General features: G+C 34.9%; 1 protein-coding gene across 3 annotated transcripts in view; it reads left to right on the forward strand.

Moving 5' to 3' along the window:
• SPRED1 (sprouty related EVH1 domain containing 1) overlaps window positions 1–20,488 on the forward strand; it is a 121,053-nt gene that overhangs the window by 78,699 nt on the left and 21,866 nt on the right. For all 3 annotated transcript variants that reach the window (XM_081830871.1, XM_081830872.1, XM_081830870.1), the window contains exons 4-5: window positions 2,259–2,308; window positions 17,781–17,930. In XM_081830871.1, coding sequence (XP_081686997.1) covers window positions 2,259–2,308; window positions 17,781–17,930 — 200 coding nt within the window. The remainder of the gene's footprint in view (window positions 1–2,258; window positions 2,309–17,780; window positions 17,931–20,488) is intronic.

The raw sequence follows: 20,488 nt of genomic DNA on the forward strand, positions 1-20,488 counted from the left end.
TTAATAGGAAAATTAGAAGAAATGAATGAGCTGACCATAGGCAAGAACATGGAAATGCTTAGTACAAATATGTACTGATAGTGCATGAAACTGTGCTTAAATAATTTATTTAGCTATTTTAAAAGATTAGAGATTGGTAAACAATCAGTGATTTCCAGTTCAGAAAAATTTCCGTGGAATAGTAGCATTCACTTTATCTTTATTACAAGAACCTGTAAGTTCTTTCTAGGTCATTGTTCTCAATGTTGGCTACACATTTCAGTCACCTGGTATACTTTGACAGAGTAACTCGTCCATACTCCACAGACTATTTGAATCTGTCTGCCTAGGGAGGGGAGCTGAGGCATCCATTTTTTTTTTTAGTTCCTCCTATTTCAAATGTGATGAAGAAATGTGAAATGATTACGATTTAGAGAGGAAAAAAGTTCCTGAGATTCTCTAGTAGTGGTTGTGGTTCTCAAACCAGTGCAAGAAATAAAAAATACATGAAGCCCTATGCCTCATCCCATAGATCCTGACAATATTGGTTTGAGAATATACTGGAGTACCAGTATATTTTCTAAAAGTTCCCCAGTTGATTCTGATATTTAGCTAGTGTTCAAGAGCCAGTACTTTAAAAAGACAATCATTATCCATGCTTGCTGGCATTTTAAATTTATTTTTACTTTTTTTATTAAGCTTTTTATCTTCATTCCAGTATAGTTAACATACAGTGTTATATTAGTTTCAGGTGTATGATATAGTGATTCAACAATACTGTACATTACTCAGTGCTCATCATGATAAGTGTATTCTTAATCCCCTTCACGTATTTCACCCATCCCCCAACCACCACCCCTCTGGTAGCCATCAGTCAGTTTGTTCTTTATAGTTAAGAGTCTAATTCTTGGTTTGTCTCTCTCTCTCTCTCTCTTTTTCCTTTGCTCATTTGTTTTGTTTCTTGAATTCCACATACGAATGAAATCATATGATATCTGTCATTCTCTGACTGACTTTGCTTAACATTATACTCTCTGGTTTCATCCATGTTCTTGCAAATGGCAAGATTTCATTCTTTATGGCTGAATAATACTCCATTGTGTATGTATACCACCTCTTTTTTATCCATTCATCTATCGATGGATGCTTGGGGTGCTTCCATAATTTGACTATTGTAAATAATGCTGCAATAAATATAGAGGTGCATATATCCCTTTGAATTAGTGTTCTTGTATTTTTTTGTGTAAATAGTAGTGTGATTACTGGATTGTAAGGTAATTCTATTTTTAACTTCCTGAGGAACTTCCATACTGTTTTCCACAGTGGCTGCACTAGTTTGCATTCCCTAAAGTGTTACTACTTTTAAGCCCATACTCATGTCTCCATAAAAGCATACTTCTTTCACTAGAATCAAATAGGTTGGGTTTCATGTTTTAAAGGACAGTTTATATATGTGGAGGAGCCTATGAACTCCTTGCCAGGTAGAATAGACTATAGTACTAATCTTGTTATTTTTGAACATTTTAAAAAACGTACTGGTTAGTGTTATTACCAGCCACTGTATAGACTTTCAACAATCCCATTAAATTTCTCTTACTTAGTCTTCCATGACAATAAGAATAAACTATGCAACCCTTTCGGAAGGACAGGTTTCTCCTCATCTCCATGCTAGTATCTCTCAAGGGTAGCATAAACTCAGAATACTTTGCTAAGACATCCTTCCTTATTAATTTATTGAAACTAAAGGCACTCCTGAACACCATGAAAATGTACAGAGAGACACTGATACACAAAGATCAAAAACAACAACTGGCTGTTGGCTGTCAATAGGGGTTTAAGGCCTATTTGTTTTCTTTCTTACAGAAGTACCTAAAATCTTCGTTTGGGGTGTTAAATACTGTTTTCTGGGTAAGAATATTTAGAAAATTGAATAAATCATATGTGGGTAAGCACCAGGGGAGTTGTAATGTGTATACCCTGCCTAGCAGTTTGAGCATTTTAGAAAAATTAGGGGTAGGGCTTACTAGAGATAGTACACTTCTACAAAAAACATTTCTTTGGTAAATAACTGGAAATATACCTGTAGAAAAGGAAAACAATCACTTTATTCTCCTAACAAAGGGGCAGGTATGAGTGGCCAACATCGGACTTGTTGCCAGGCAGCCCAGAATGATCTCTGATCAGTTCTACAGTATTATAATGATTTAATCAATTTTTCAATAATACTAAAACCTAAGACAAGAATTCTTTGCTTAATTAACATCTACCTGTTTCCTTAGGATGCCCAACATTTAAAAATGAAGCTGAAGGAACAGAAGATGACTTACAAGTAAGTAGTTTGCCTTAAAAGGAATTTCTGAACATAAAGGATAAGGAGGATATCACTAACCTTAATAAATAAACAACTTACGTAAATTTGTAAGAAAATTTCTCAGACACTGTATTTGTCAAGAAATACAGAGAAACAGAAGCAATAGGATGTGTGGGCATGTATATAGGTATGCATGTGTTATAGAGAGTTTGTTTTTGGTTTCCTTAGGTTGGTTTGTTGGTGGTGGTGGTTGGTTTTTTTGGTTTGTTTTTAAAGGAATTGGTGAGTGATTGTGGGGACTGACAAGTCAGAAATGCACAGGGTAGGTAGGCAGGCATGTATGGCAATTTTGACACACTTTGGTATTTCAGTTTTGAGTTGTAAGGCAGTCTCGTGGCAGACTTCCTTCCCTTTTGGGGGGCCCCAGTCTTTAAGTCTTTTCAGAATGAGACCTGTCTGCTTTATGGAGGGTAATCTCCTTTACTTTGAATATACTGATTTACATGTTAGTCACTTCTGAAAATGTCTCTACAACATTTAGACTGGTGTTTGACTGAATAGCTTGGCACTATAGCCTAGCCCAGTTGACAAATAAAATTAACCATCACATATAGGCAAGGTACGTGTATAAAGAATTCACAGAAAGGGAATTGCAAATTGTTAATAAGCATATATGAACAATGGTAAGCAGCAGGTAGTGTAAATTAACATTTTTTAGTTACCAAATGAAGAAAGGCTTAAAAATTGACACACACACCCCCCCAGGGGTGCCTGGGAGGACTCAGTTGGTTAAGAGTCTGGCTCTTGGTTTCAGCTCAGATCTTGATCTCATGGTCCTGGGATCGAGCCATGCACTGGGCTCCATGCTCAGCTCCGAGTCTGCTTGTCCTTCTCCCTCATCCTCTGCTTCTCCCTGTTCTCTTTCTCTCTCTCAAATAAATAAATAAAATCTTTAAAAAATAAAAAAAAATAAAAATTGACACTGCCCCATACTGTGTCTGTCTGTGAGATTGACAGATTGATGCTGTGCTGGAGAAAATGTGGATTGGTAGGTTCTTTCTAGAAAGCAGTTTGGTAATATGTATTAAAAAGCCTTAAAAACAGAAACCTGAATGCCTGTTGATCTAGTGAACCAATTTCCAGTAATTTATACTAAGGAATAGAGATGCATAAAGTGTTTTTTGTTCATTTGTTTTTTCTTGCACAAAGATTTTTTTATACACAGATTTTTGGGTGTGTGTTTTTAAAGTATTAATAATAAAAAATAAGCTATTTAAATATTAGGAAAACCTGAATGACTGAATTAATTAAAGTATGTCTTTATCATGCAACCATTAAACATTTTATTATTAATTTGCTTATACTGAGTAATAAAAATAAAAATTATATGGTGTTACCACTACTTCGCTAAAATGTTAAATATTTTTGTTTATTACTTTTGGATTGTGGGATTCTGAGTTACATGACTTTCTTTTTAGAACTTTTCCATATTTTTCAGGTTTGATGCAGTAAGTATTAATACTTGACAATAATATTAGAACAAAGAAGAACCCAAATTTGTCTGTATACCTAGTATTAATAATGAATTATTCATATTACTGTAAAAATAGTTGGAACCTAAAGACATGGCAAAATGTTTTATGTGCATTTATTTTTTTTTAAAGATTTTATTTATTTATTTGACATAGAGAGAGACAGCAAGAGAAGGAACACAGCAGGGGGAGTGGGAGAGGGAGAAGCAGGTTTCCCGCTGAGCAGGGAGCCCGATGCAGGGCTCGATCCCAGGACGCTGGGATCATGATCCGAGCTGAAGGCAGACGCTTATGACTGAGCCACCCAGGCGCCCCTTATGTGCATTTAGAATCAGAAAATAAAAATGTTTTTATTTTGGCAAATTTGAGAAATATAGCAAATTTTAAAGAAAAAAACATATGTATGCTACCATCCATGATAACCACCATACATATTTTTAAATATAGCCTTTGGGATTTTTTCCGTACACATAAATGCGCATGCACATGGGTTATTGTAATATTATACTATAGTCTTTTTTTCACTCAAATATATATTTGTGTCCTTAAATACTTTTTCAAGTTTATGATTTCTAATGTTTTTATGTAATTTGTTTTTTTGTAGATGTATCTTAATTACCAGTCCCCCTGTTGTACATTTAAGAGTCCTTTGTTGTGTTTAAATATATGAATCTTTTTATTTTATTTTTGATTCTTTATTATTTTAAAAATACAGTGAGTTGCAGTTAATTCGATAAAAGAAATAAATAATAAAATGAAAATAATATTTTTTACTTAAGTCTTTAATGAAGTTACATTTTGTTCTGGTATCAATCAAAATATGAGGCTGGAAATGGGGAAACATTTTTTGGATTGCTCCCTGTGATGAAAGTAAATTTGGTTAAAATTCAGTTTCAAAAAATAGAGTTTCACATACCAACACTGTCTGTTACATAATGGCTATTATTGACTTTAATATTCTTCTGATTTGGTTTCACCTCATTTCTTTATATACCATGTAAAGGAAGAACTGCTACCAGACACAATTGTTTGCAATACTCTGTGCATATAACAGTCAGTGGATTTTGTAAAAAACCATTGCTTCCATAATCATATTTGCTACTAGTACTGTATATGCCAAGGCTTTGGTATAGAGTAAAAAATGGGGAAGATATTAATGAGGAATAATAAATTTATTGCCGAAGCAGACGAAAGAGTAAAAAAGTTAGGATGAGGAGGAGGCTAGTGAAGAGAATTACTATATAACAAAAGGCAGCAAGAGTAGTTATTCTGTTAGCTCTTTGGGGTGGCTGCTTCCTAGTAAGGTATCTTCAGTGCCCTCAGTCCAAAATGTTACACACACACACCCCTAAAAGAGTTATTTATATTTTTAGCTTCATTAGAGTCTAAAGCACTTGCTTGGTTTTTTATTTGCATAATAAAATAGAAAATATGCAATGTCAGTAGAGACTGCAGTAGTAGGCTTCCATTTATTTATTTATTTATTTATTTATTTATTTATTCTTAAAGATTTTATTTATTTATTTGACAGAGACAGACACAGCGAAAGAGGGAACACAAGCAGGGGAAGTGGGAGAGGGAGAAGCAGACACCCCACTGAGCAGGGAGCTTGATGCAAGGCTGGATCCCAGGACCCTGGGATCATGACCTGAGCTGAAGGCAGACGCTTAACGACTGAGCCACCCAGGCGCCCCGTAGGCTTCCATTTAAATGTAATTTTACTAAGAGCCATTTTTATATAAAGTTTTAATTCTTGGGTTTACATTCTGTAGTGTTTTTAAAATAGATTATTAAATTATATTCCTTTTGATAGAATCTAATTCTCCTCCCCCAAGTGTACATTATGCTTAGTAGTTTCTTCACAAAGAGACTTAACGATAGAAGTGACAGAATGTGACTTTCAAGGGTAGATCATAAAAGACATTGTAGCTTCTTTCTGGTTCTCTTGAGTTACCTGTACTAGAAAATGACAACTGTCCTGGGTAGATGACACTCAAGCAATCCAATGGAGACGTCTATGTGGTGAGGAACTGAAGTCTTGTGACAGTAACAGTGTTAGTGAGCCACCTGGGAAGCAGGTCATTCACTCCCAAACAAACCTTTGGATGACTATAGCCGTAGTTGATGTTTTGATTGTAACTTCATTGGCGACTGTGAGCTAGAACCTATTAATAGGTAAGCTGTTATTGAATTCCTGACCTGCAGAAATTATAAAATGTTAAGTGTTAATTGAAACGTCTAGGTTTGGGGGTAATTTGTTACTAATACAGATTTAGGTACCCATAAATGTGGTGCTACTATAACAAATACTTTAAAATGTGGGATAGACTTTGAACTTGGACAGTAGATGGAAAGCTTAATGTCAAGCCTTTGACAAGACTGCCAGTAAAGGCTTAAATGAAAATGAAGAAAACCATATTGGAAACTGGCAGAAAGGTTAGTAACACTGTCACTTGCAGTAATGTGGCCCTTAGAAAATGTATCTAATGAGCTAGGTGATCTAGCTAAGGAGATTTTCAAGCTAAAGGTTAAAACTGTTGCTTGGTTTCTTCTTTCTGCTTACGGTAAATAGGGTAGGGAAGGGCTCCTAAACAAAATGGAGCCAGGACCCGCTGGTTTGAAAATTCTCATCCTCTTAGTATATCAAACTATGCTAAAATTAGGAAATGGCTTCCAGGCAAAGATCAAATCCAGGGCACTCTCAGAATAGCTTTGTCTAAAGATGAAGCCAAGTGTGTGATTTATAAAATCCTTTCTTAAGACCTCAGACAGATCTAAGGTATGCCTCCAAGAACCTTTCAATCAAAGTGATAGGGCTTATTATCAGATTAGGGTATCCCTTAGCAAAAATTTAAAGTAGAGAAGAGTTTATCTCAGATTTGTGACTGCTTTTTTGTCTTAATGGTGTGAACCCCAATAAGAATCCAAGAGACCCACAGTGTTTTCAAAAGAGTTATTTTGGCAGAAGTATCACCACCTTGGACTGAAGAGTGACCCTTTAGATCCCCCAAATTCTACTGGTAGAAGGCAGGTTAAAACATTCTATACACATGTATGTAAACATGGGCTGCCTTTCATAAAATGGAAGGGTGACTCAGAAATCAGAGACCAAATCTCCAAGGCCAGAGCCAAGAGCCATGGAGAATTATTCCCAGGTCCTAAGTTCTCTTCAAACAACTTGTAAGATGTTTCTACCTTGATTTCAGAATTACTTTGGATCAGTGATTCCATTGTGCTTCCCATTTTCTTTTGTACACGATGGTTTTCCTCTGCCTATCCTGTCCTTGTATTTGGGGTATGTGTAGGGCAGATAAGTTGTCACTTTAGTTCCCAGGTCTTCACTTTGGGAGAAATTATACTCAGAGGATTGTACTTAAGGAACTATACCTGAGAAGTTTCATCTGTACATGGATCTGTTTAGATCATAACATCCTGGATGTGAAGTTGTTGCTCTAAAGGAATAAGACTTGGGGGAGTCTTGGGAGGGGGATGAAGTGTATTTTGTATATGAGAAAACTGTAAATTATTTGTCCAAAGAGTGGTGAACAGTAGTGGTTTTAAAATATGTCCACAAATTCTTTCATACTACTGTCTTCACTCTAGTCTAACTCCCCTCTCTGAGTGTCACTGTACTTAGTGACTCACTTCTAACAAATAGAATGTGAAGGAAGTAAGGGTAGGTCTTAAGAAAATTTGTGGCTTCCATCTTGCTCTTTCTCTTGGATCACTCTCTTTGGGAGGAGCCTGCTACTGTGTGCAAGGACACTTGAGAGGTTCTGTGAAGAGATCCATGTGGTGAGGAACTGAGACCTTGTTTAAACAGCCAGCAAGGAAACGGGTCGATCTTGGAAGAAAGTCCTCCAGCCCCAAACAAACCTTCAGATAACTTCAGCCATGGATATTACCTTTACTGCAATGTCCTGAGGGACTGTGAGCCAGAGCCATTCAGCTAAGTTTCTCACTCACAGAAACTGTGAGATAATAAATGTTTGTTCTTTGAAGCTGCTGTTTTATGTTAATTTATTGTGCAGGAGTAGCTAATCAGTACACGAGCAGGAAGGGAATATGATGAGAACGAAAGCTAACATCTGTAGTCATATTCCTTTAATCCTAATCTTCATCAATTCTCAGTTTTTTAGATGATCTCTAGCTTAGGCTAAATTCTGTCTTTCAATAGAAGAGTGTGTTGTATCTTGGTTTTATAGCCCTTTTATAACTAAGAATATGTTCAAGTAGTAAAAAAGTCATCTTTATTGTTTAAAGAAGTCTGACCTGATTATATAATACATTAACCTTAATTACACCAAGAAAGGAGTGGGGGATACTGAGGTGCTAGCAAATATGTGAGATAAATTTTTCTAAACTTCCTATTTGAAAGTTTTTTAAAAGAATCGATGTCCAGAATTAAAACTGCCAAAGAAAACTCTTAAATTTACCTTAGTGCCATTTATTTCATGATATGCCAGTTTTTAAGTGTCATTCTTATTTTGGAATATATTGGAGGTTATAAAATTATTTAACCACTTTATCAGAAATAAAGTACATCATTGTTTTGTAATTCACCTATGGGTTTGGCATAACTAAACATTTTGAAATTATTTTGAATACAAGTTGGCTGTGACTTATAGCAGTAATTATATCAGGTTTACTTTATTGGTGATTATTTGCAAAGACAAGGAAAATGGTTTTTAAAGAATAACCATTATCTAATTTTTTTAATCCAAAAGAGGTAGCGATTGTGTTTTATTTAGATCATTAAATGTCTTGAAGTCATTAAATATCACAGTGGAAATCCTCTCCATTTTAAGTATTTATTTATTTATTCAACAGTCATTTGAGCATCTTTTCTGTTCTAAAGCTATACTAGACATTTGGTTATTTGTTGGTGGGCACCTTTCTGCTTTCAACAATTCCGTGTCTTTATCAGTCATCATAAATCAACAGGAAGAAGTCTACCTTTTTATTTCATATGTGTCTTTGAAGAGTTAAATAAAACACATCATCATTTGGATTTAAAATCATATCTTGCTCATCTTTCATCCCTGATGTTTTTAGTACAGTGCTGATCATATACCTCGGTGGTACCCAAGAAGGGTTTTTTATTTTTATTTTTTTAAAGATTTTATTTATTTATCTGAGAGAATGAGATAGAGATAGCATGAGAGGGGGAGGGTCAGAGGGAGAAGCAGGCTCCCCGCTGAGCAGGGAGCCCAATGCGAGACTCGATCCGGGGACTCCAGGATCATGACCTGAGCCGAAGACAGTGGCTTAACCAACTGAGCTACCCAGGCGCCCCCCAAGAAGGGTTTTTTAAAGAAAAACCTTCACACTTAGAATTTTTAACCTTAGCTGTAAAAAGGTATGAATGTTGTTTTCATTGGTTTCTTTCTTGGACTCTTTTAATGAGCCAGTTAAGGTTTGTTTTTATTTTGTTTTTTAAATGCTAGTTTATATTTGTTATAAGATCATTTTTACAGTGTTTCTCCGACCAGAGAGCAGCTCTTGTTGTTCAGATATGCTGGATTGGTTAAAAAACAAAAAAGCAAAAACCATTAAACTCACCTCACAACAGCCTGTGGTTCTAAGAGGAAAAGATCTCAGATTTCATGCTTTTGGGAAGAAGAAAGATGACACTTAATTGATCCGAAGTGAAAGTTGTCTTATTTTTTCTTTTGGCCACTGAGAAATGCTTGACTAACTTACTCTTTTAGAATTTGATAGTGTCATTTCTGAGCCAGAGTGATTTAAGAGATTATGATTTACAGTTATTGATTGTTTAATGTAACTCTGCTTTAAGAAGGGGGATAGGAATTGTTTATGTACTAACTTTCAAAAGTGGGTAACATTTTAATAAGGCTCTATATCTGAAAACTAAGTGGATAGGCATTATTCTTTTTTAAAGACTTTTTAACTTAGAGGAAGGGAGGGAGAGTGCAAGTCCTCGAGCAGGGTGTGGGGTAGAGGGAAGGAATCTCCAGCAGACCCAAGCAGGGTGTGGGGTAGAGGGAAGGAATCTCCAGCAGACCCACTGAGTGCGGAGCCGCAATTGGGGGACTCAGTCTCACAACCCTGAGATCATGACCCAAGCCAGAATCAAGAGTCGGATGCCCAACTGGCGAGCCACTAAGGCACCCCTGTGGATAGGCATTATTTAGCTAGCAAATTGTTATGTTACTGTGACTGTCACTATCCTACATTAAGTACTAACCCATAGTTGAGTTCCCAAAACTTTAGTATATTTCAGGTTGAGTTTTATTATCTAACAAGGGAGCAAAAGAACTATATAACCTTTTTGCATAATGGTTTTTTACTTACATTTTGTTCTTGACTCTTAGACTAATACATCTTCAAGTAGAATATTTGGGTAGTTAGAAAATTATAAAGAAATAAAAAAAAAAAGAAAATTATAAAGAAGAAATCAGGAATCATTTATTCCTACCCAGAGATAACTGCTATTCTGCCTAGGTTTTTCTTTGTTCTTTTGTATTGTATTCAAATACATATTTCTTTATTTTATTTTTTTAAAGATTTTATTTATTTATTTATTTGACAGAGAGAGAGCGCGCACAAGCAGGGTGAGAGGCAGAGGGAGAGGGAGAAGCAGACTCCCCGCTGAGCAGGGAGCCTGATGAGGGACTCCATCCCAGGACCCTGGGATCATGACCTGAGCCGAAGGCAGACGCTTAACGACTGAGCCGCGCAGGCACCCCATATTTCTTTATTTTAAAGTGCCACAAAAATCTGTCTCTTTTCCATTTTGATTGTGTATGTTGGGGGGGATATTTTAAAGATTTTATTTTTAAGTAATCCCTGTACCCAGTGTGGGGCTCAAACCTATAGCGCTGAGATCAAGAGTCTCATACTTCGTGGACTGAGCCAGCCAGGCACCCCTTGATTGTGTTTTGAGAGGAGATTTGTTTGTATTGGTGATGGTAGTGATGGTAGTTGGAATTTAAGTAGTATAAATCTAAAATTTGAACCCACAAAGTCTGACTTCAGAGTTTTTGCATTTAGCCATTATAATCATGTAACTGTGCCAAACAATTTATTTAACCATTCATGTTTTATTGAAACTTTATTTTCCACAGCCTCTTACATTAATTTTTGTTGGAATTTTTCCGAGTGTGACCTTAGGATAAAATCTTAGAAATAGATTTACCAGTTACAGGATTATATACATTTATATAGTTACCAGGAATAATGTAACTGCTGCCTAATAACTAAAAAACAAATTAACAGACAATAAACAGTTCCTGAAAACCTAACACCACATTTAAGTCAAACTAACTTTATTAGAAAAGTAGTTTAGTTTGCGTGTTGATTAACCTAGGGTAGAGGACTTGTTTTCTTTTTTCTGTTTTTGTGGGACATTATGTCTTGGTACGTTTCTCATTCCTTCCATATTGTTTCATCACTGATTACTATGATCAGATTGCTTAAACAAAATCCTGTATGTGCTATTAGTGTTTTTAGACAAAGCTCATAGACAAATGCAAGATAAAAACTCACAGGTTAGTGTATTCTTACTCTTAAACTAATCAAAGGAACTGAAGAAATTTAATGAGCAGAATAGGAGATAATTGTGGTCAAATCCAAAATGAATTGCTACTGTGTGCTACACCAAAATATTAATGGTGATTTTGCTGGGCTTGTGGAAATGTAATTTTTACTGTGCTTCCTGTGTTTGCATAATTTAAGTATATAATTTTAAATGCCAAAAGAATAGCAGTTTTGGTAGCATTTTAACATATGCAATGCTAAAATATAAGACTTCTTTATCAAAGAACATTTTAAAATTCTTCCATCATGCTAAAATTAACTAATAATATAATTACTAAAATCTTCTTTTGTTGGATATAACCCAGCCATACATTTTCAAACCTGTGTTTTGTGATATACAAATACAAGAGTAAAGTTCTTGAGCAGTAAGTAGACTGATAACACTTTTTTCACACCTGATTATTCATTGGGAATCATATATTTAAAAAGGTTTGTAGAACAACGCTGAGTTGTCTCTACTCAGAATTACACAGTAGGAAGGGATAAAGGAAGGAGAGAAGCAAAGTCTGTTTCTATTTTCTCTGCGGCTGTCATCTAGCCTTATGTTCTGATAGAGGGCTACAGCTGGAATTATTTTCTTGCTTTACCCAGCATCCTTTTGCCTCTACACATAAAATTGCTATAGTAGTCTTAGAAAAAGGAAAAGCTAAATAATCTCTTAGCAACCAGAGGAGAATAATTATTACACCAGCCTCTGAGAGTGAAGCAGATTTCCATTGTATATTAAATATTGGCATAGGTTACTGTATGGATAATACAGATGAGCTTATGCCAGCACAATGCTAAGGGCATTGAATGTGGGTGTGTCTGACTGCTATAGATGAGTTTTTTAAAGCTAGTGATCATGCAAATGTATGTACAGTCTTTATGTATATCATATGTTAAATTTTCTGCTCTTGTGAAAGATTTTTGGCATTTCCCACCACCTAACTTTAGAATATGTCCATGTTCCCATAGTAATTGTTACTTTTTTTTTTTTTTAAAGATTATATTTATTTATTTGAGAGAGAGAATGAGAGAGAGAGAGAGCACAAGAGGGGGGAGCGGGAGAAGCAGACTCCCTGCCGAGCAGGGAGCCCGATGCGGGACTCGATCCCGGGACTCCAGGATCATGACCCGAGCCGAAGGCAGTCATTCAACCGACTGAGCCACCCAGGCGCCCAGTAATTGTTACTTTTAAGGGGTTGTAATTCAGTTAAAAACATTCAAATTGGACTAAGCCTGAACACTTTTTACTCAGTTGTATCCAACGTAAGACAGTTTTGGTTATTATTAATTTTAATGATGGAAATAGTGCAGATAATGTTTTTAGAAAATAAAATATTTTTCTTATTTGACAAATAAGATTGGCAAAGATTGGTAAGTGGTAAAGCCCAGTATGAACAGAGATGTGAGGAAATGACCCCTCTGTAATATACTATCGAGGGGTTTTCAAATGATACATAAGCTTGCTAGAAGGTAGCTTGGTAATATAATGGGAATATATGCATATTCTTCAGTGATTCTATTTATGGGAATTAATCCTAAGGAAATAATATTACCACTGCACCAAGATGTATGTATAAGGACATGCACTGCAACATATATAACAGAAAGTAGGAAGGAATCTAAAGGTCCATAATTAGAGTATTGCTTATAGAATAGATGACACACACAAATACTGAACTTCTTTGCAAGCATTTCAAAGCACAGGGTACATCTTTATATATTGATGTGGTGAGAGGTCCATGATATATTATGAAGGAAAAACACCACATGGATAGACTGTCTACAGTATAAATGGAACCATATTGTACATAAGATATGAACAAATATACATGCATTAAGAAGTCTGGAAAGCTCTATGTCAAATAGTAGGTGTTATTCCATGGGTTTGGGATTATGGGCAGAATTTTTCTGTGTAATTGAACTTTTACATTTATTAAAATTATTTCTTTTGTGGGTGAAGATTTTTTTATTAAGGAGTTCTTTTTCTACATTTTTTGTCCTGTTAAACCAAATTTACTCCCAAGAGTCTGTATTAGTATAATGTGATCTGATTTGTGGATGGTTGCATATTAGAGATTATTTATATGATACTATATGACAGGCATAATTATAAGCCCTAGGGATAAAATGTAGGCAAAGTCTCCCATTACTGGCTCTTGGCAGAAATATAAATAAAAGAACACTTAGAATATAGGGTGATAGATACAAGTATTTTTGAGGAACTTTAGAGGAGGGAATGATTAAGTTGGGAATGGATCACCAAAGACTTTTTAAGAGTTTATAGCTGACATTATAAAGAGTTTTTCTTGTGGAAGAATTGAAGATAGTCATTGTGGGCAGAGGAAATGGCATGTACGAAGAATCAGAAGTGTGAAAAGTCAAATGGTAAGAAACAAGTACATCAGTATTTCTGAAACCAAAAGATTTGAGGATGCAATAGTATTAGGAGCCATGGTAAAATAACAAACCTATGCATTCATTTTTTAGTTCTTTTGTTCATTCTCAGAGTTTCTCGTTGCAGAAAGAAAATATTATGTAACTTTTAGTAAGACTGATCCATTATTATAGAAATTAAATAGCAGATAGACACATAAAAGTGCAAGTTGTGATAATGCCTGGGCTTGGTGAGAATATAGATATGTGAATTGTTACCACTACCTTGGAAACGTAGGTATATCCTGTAGGTATATCTTGTAATCCACCATTTTTATTCCTGGATATTTACCAGAAAACCCTCTTGTACATATATACCATAAGGTCTGTAAAAGAATGTTCTTAGCAACATTGTTTGAAATAGGCCAAAAAATAAAAATAAAAAAAAAATAACTGGGGGGAGAGGGCCCATTTCTATGGATTTGTGTAAATTATATTTCTTATGAAGGTGTTCCTCAGACAATACTGATTTTCTTCTCTTCCACTCTCCAGTATGTGGAGGATTCCCCATGAGAGCTTTGGTAATTGGAAATCTTAGAAAGGTTGAGCAGAAAAACAAATAGATTTGCATGAATAGCCTTCCCCAAGTCTGGAAACAAGGAGATCAGTTAAAAGCCTACTGAAATAAGATAGGCAAAAAAGATAATGAGGGCAAAAAAGATAATGAGAGAAAATGGATTTGAAAGATACTCAGAAGGTGAACTTGTTTAGAAAATAATTTTTTTTAATCGACAGATACCTTGCATGAATCTAGGAGGGTTTGGGGCAAGGGTTGAAGAATGTCTTAGTTAATCATTTCACATACAGAGTGGGGGCGGAATGTATTTAAGCCAAAAAGCATATGACAAATTCCCTAGTTGAATTACTTGAATATTTTAATAGGATATATTTATATTTCAAAATATTACAATTCGGTATCACAAACTAGGGAAAAAGTATATACCTAGATTTTAAGAGAAATTTTGGCCAACATAAAAGTAAAGCTCTAGAAAAATTGGAAAATTACTCATAATCAAACCATCAAGGATTGGTGTTAACATTCCTTTTATATCATTTCATTCTTTTATTTTGTTATGGTTATGATAATGTAAATTTTGTATACTGTTTAACACTAAATGTTTCCCCATATAGTGGATATTAGTCATAAGCCTAATTTCAGATGATCACTCAATATTCCATTAAGTGGGGATACCATAATTTATGTAACCATCCCCATATTTTGGGACATTAGGGTTATTTCTTCATTTTTACTATTAAAAATAATTCTGTTGAACCACAGACCTGTACCTCTGAAACAAATAATACATTATATGTTAAAAAAAAAAGAAGAAGATAGCAGGAAGGGAAAAATGAAGGGGGGGAAATGGAGGGGGAGACGAACCGTGAGAGACTATGGACTCTGAGAAACAAACTGAGGGTTCTAGAGGGGAGGGGGGTGGGGGGATGGGTTAGCCTGGTGATGGGTATTAAAGAGGGCAGGTACTGAATGGAGCACTGGGTGTTAGATGCAAACAATGAATCATGGAACACTATATAAAAAAAAAAAAGTAATTCTGAGAAAAATAATTTTGCCTAAAGCTTCTCCCATTTAGTACTTTTTTTTTCTTTGCAAGATTCAATACTTTGTCAAAATGTTTTAAAAACCTTTGATACATTCTACTGAAATCATTTTTCACAAATGGTTGTTCCACATTTTACTTGTGTATGTAGAATTAGCAATGACTAAGAATGGCCATTTTACTTATTACTGCTTTTTTAAAAACTTTTCCAGTATACATCTAAATTTATAACTTGCTGAAAGAGATATAATTAAGTAGTAGGAAAATACTCTCCCAGTTTGGGATTCTATAAAAATGTTAGTTTTGTTTCTCACAGTTCAAGGATAATGGGCCTTATTGTAGATTGTAGTCTGTACAATACATTGAGGGAAGGAGTTGTTTGTTTTTACCATATGAAACACCTGAAGGATGTTTCCCTTATTTTATTATCTGAGACCCATTTAGGTGTGTAGTTAAAAATTCACTGTGTGATGTGAACTGTAGTTATTAGGTAAATTCTACCTGTTTTGGCAGACATTTTTAAGTAGAACTAAATTATTTGTTACCCAAACAATAAACACATTTTTATTTATTTAATAATGAAATAACACTCTTGATAGTTCCCTTTAAAAAATAAATGTATTCTTAATCAAAATGAAATGTGTCTTTGCTTAATGTACAGAATATAAGTAGAATTACCCAAGTCAGTAGAGTAAAATACTTGTGTTATATAACAAGTTTATGTTTGTTCAGGTATGGACTTTTCAGTAGGCTTTATTTTACAAATCTTAAATGACTCCTCAATTAGATTGGAATTCAGTAAAATCAACCTGATCCAAATAGTTGTCACCATTATAAGTATAATTACTTTGTAATTACTACTGATATTACTACTACTACTACTACTATAGTAATTCATGCCTGTTTACAGATTTTAATCTCTTGAGTATCCCAAGTAACCCCAAAGTTATTAGTACAAATATACCCAATTTATAATAAAAACATAATTTAGAGAAGTTAATCGCTTGAATTGCTTAAATTCTAAACCTTAGCTGGATGAGACAATTTTCTAACTTAGGCCCTTTCTCTAAACCTCCCCCCCAAACCCCCATGTTTTCTTCTGTTCAGCTTGCTTATGATTTTTACAGTTACTTGAATCATTTATTTTCAAAACTGTCTCGAATATGTTAATATATTTCTTGAAATTTTTTACTCCTTCCAATTTTCAGCATGCATTTTGAAAGAATATTTGCTGGTTACTAGTATTTAACCAACTTCCTTCTAGTAATTAATTTAGCATTAACTATCATAACTCATTGGGACAACTGTAATGAAAATCAGCTAAAAAGAACAATTAACTGGGTTTGACATTTAGTTTTAAGTGATAGTGCATTCTCAAATATATTTTTTTAAAGTTTAATTGCTTTTAGTTTTCAGGGCATTTTCACATATATTATCATCTCACTAAATCCTTAAGAAAATCCATGTGATAAAATAGCATAGGAATTATAAAAGTATTTGGTAATTGAAAAAACCAATTCCACAGAAATTAAATGTCACAAGGCTACTTTGTTTCAGAGCAAGGACTAGAATGTGCATTTATAAACCAAAATATGTTAGCTATTTTATGAATCTTACTGCTTTAATTTTAGAGCACCAAATTTTTAATTGTTTTATTTTTTTTTAAAGCTCATAAAGGTTTACACCTTTAAGATTATTAGCCCTGTAGTGATGACTCCAAATTATTTTAGGTTAAGCCAGTGAAAGTATTCCTGTCATTTTTTTTGGCTTTCACAATCTCTTCAAATAATTATACAATAACAGGAAAAGTAATGGCAAATAATTATCTCATTCCTTTAAACAAATTATTGTTTATGAAATTTCAAAAACATGTCATTAGGGCCTGTCATTGAGCATATCCCCTACCTAAGTCTCATGTGCATGAGTTGAATCAGCATAGTCAGGCTAATTAATTCTTTCATTCATTCAATAAGGTCATGGACTGCTGTTTTCTTTTGATCCCCTGTATCATATAACACAGCACAGTCCTTGGTACATACTTTTTTAACTTGCAAGACAACACTTAAATTGATTTGTGTATCTCTGTGATAATTTCTTCATTTTCTATGTATGTTGCTTCTCGTTAAAATTTAAAACTTCATTTTAATTAGATTATCTCTCTAACGTGGCATGGTTAGGCTTCTAATTCTTCCTAAGTCGTTTGCTATAAGGAAGCCCATAAAATTGATTTATTATTAATATTATTGTTATTTTATTTTGACCTGGTTCCCTAATCATGACTGAGTTTGGGGAATTGCCATTTATAGTGATGGTAGTGGTACATAATGATTTGCTAAATACTTGCTAGAGTGAAAGTATCTTACTTTGTTTTTGTTTATATTCTGGCAACTAATGAATTTGGGGGATTATTCCCATTAGGCAACTGAAGAGGACAGTTCCAGTTCTCTAGTGAAAGATCATCTCCAGCAAGAGACAGTTGTTACCAGTGAGCCATACAGAAGCTCAAGACCTTCTGCCTTTGAAGATCTGAATGCCAGAAGAGTTTACTTGCAGAGCCAAGCCAATCAGGTGAGAAGATTAAATATTTTTCGGTGTGTTATTCATATGTATAGAAATTGGATGTATTAGAGAAGGACATTAAGACCATCTGCCTTTATCAGACAAAATAAACAACAGAAGTCTAGGGGAATGTGATTTAACCGAACCATAAATTTGACTTTACATTTTTTGATTACAAAGGTGAAAAGGGAAAGTGTGTTACGCTTTCATTCTCTGGGAGGAAGAGCCATTTCAGCCTCTTCGGAACCAAAAATTTCTCTAGCTTTACTCTAGATGAAACTTCTCAGATGACAGATATTATGAAAAATATCTTGAGCAAACATATCTGTGGCAAATACACTGATAAATTTCATAGAGTTGTTTCTTGTAGCTTAACCTCAGATACTAATAATGTATTCCTAAATCAACTCTGTGAAAGTGTTTCCTTCGGGTACTCAGTATATAACCTTCTAATTTTTCCAGCTTGATCTAAAAATGAAACCTTAATTATAGACTATAACCCTGTTTTTATGTCACTCACAAATGTTATCAAATCTGTCAGAAGACCATTCATGACCCCATTTCTCTTAGTGATAGAAACAAATGTTAAATTTGTTTCATTGTTAAATAAGCATTTGAACCATTTCACTATGAACTCATGTGGTTTAAACTATACCCAGTATATGTCTACAAACTCAGAAGCCCATCAAAGTGGTTTTTTAAAAAATGTTTTAAAATACTCTTCTTGATAGATGATATTTATAAGATGTATTAGTGTCCAGTGGCATAGTGGCTATGACTAAAGCCCACCTGTTTCTCATTTCATGATTCTCATTTTAACCTGAGGATCCCAAACATGCAGCTTGTTAGGGAAGAAATTTGCTTTGCATTTGCTCTTCCATCTTTCTGGAACACTTTTCCCCTAGATCTTCACAACGTTTGCTCCTCACTTCAGGTCACCTCTTCCGTGAAGCTTCCCTGGGCACTCTAAATAAAATAGCGACTTTTCTATCACTGTATCCTTACTCTGCTTTATTTTTCTTCATAATATTTACCATTTCCTAACTTTATGTATTTAATTTTTCTATTTGTACTTTTTGTTTGTTCCCTGATATCTTGAGAAACCTAGAAGTTTCTGAATAAAGTGAGCCTCTAGTTAACATTTGTTGAATGAGAGAATGAATAAATGCTAACAGCATCAGCTTGGAAGCAAATGATGTTTTGACTCAGTTTATTCCTGTTCTTATCATTCAGTACTGGGAACTTGATTAATTTAGGGTAACTTGGAGACTTTATTTTATTATTTTTTAAAATTAACATATATTATTTGTTTCAGAGGTACAAATCTGTGATTCATCAGTCCTATATAATACTCAGTGTTCATTACAACACTTACCCTCTGCAATGTCCATCACCCAGTTATCCCAGCCTTCCACCTCTCTCCTCTCCAGCAATCCTCATTTTGTTTCCAATGATGAAGAGTCTCTTACAGTTTGTCTCCCTCTCTGGTTTCGTCTTGTTTCATTTTTTTCCCTCTCTTCGCCTATGATCCTCTCTGCCTTGTTTCTTAAATTCCACATATAAGTGAGATTGTATGATAATTGTCTTTCTCTGACTGACTTATTTCACTTAGCATAATACCCTCTAGTTCCATCCACATTGTTGCAAATGGCAAGATTTCATATTTTTATGGCTGTGTAATATTCCATTGTATATATATACTGGGGAGGGGGACTTGATTTTAATGACTCACTGGCATTCCTTAGAATTCATTTTAAGAATAAATAGAGCTAGGGGCACCTGGGTGGCTCAGTTGGTTGGGCATCTGCTTTCGGCTTGGGTTGTGATCCCCAGGTCTTGGGATCGAGGCCCACATCGGCTCTCTGTGCAGCGGAGAGCCTGCTTCTCCCTCCGCCTCTGTCTGTCACTCTGCCTACTTGTACTCTCTCTCTGTCAAATGAATAAATAGAATCTTTAAAAAAAAAAGAATAAATAGAGCTAGGACTTTTGAGGTGCTAGGCATTAAGTAGCTTCTCTCTTTCCCCACTCCCACTGTTCCCCTCTATCTTGTTCATACAAACTCAGTATGACCATTTATCTCTGTCTTTCTTTACATATCCATTTCATTCTTTTTCTCTATGGCCTAGGTTCTTTGTTGCCTCATTGATTAGTAGTGTATTATGACTATCAGAATGTCAGGCTCAGCCCTTTAGTCGACATGACATTCCAGCCTAGATCGCTATAGTCCCAAACCAATTCCATACTCTTATAAGAAGGAAGCTGATTGGCTCAGCTTAGGGCAAGTTTATTTATATATTCTACATAGCTCTCCATTCCAAGGTTACAGGATGAGCCGATTAGGCAGAGAAGAGATAAAATGATGCACACTCTATCCAACATTGCCACTTTTGGGCAGAGCTCCAGTTCTAGGCTATTTTACAAGTTTATGGCTTGCCTTCGTGTTAAGTGCCAGATCCTGGTTTAATCATAATTATGGCTGATTGGCAGGAGAATGGCAAGGCTAATCATGGCAACCTTGGAGCAAGGAGATGTTTCTTTTTGTCTTGTGTAAATTTAAGCTATGTGTT

This window comes from Leptonychotes weddellii, chromosome 9 (assembly GCF_054177405.1).
Source record: "Leptonychotes weddellii isolate Sample4059 chromosome 9, ASM5417740v2, whole genome shotgun sequence".
NCBI lineage: Eukaryota > Metazoa > Chordata > Mammalia > Carnivora > Phocidae > Leptonychotes > Leptonychotes weddellii.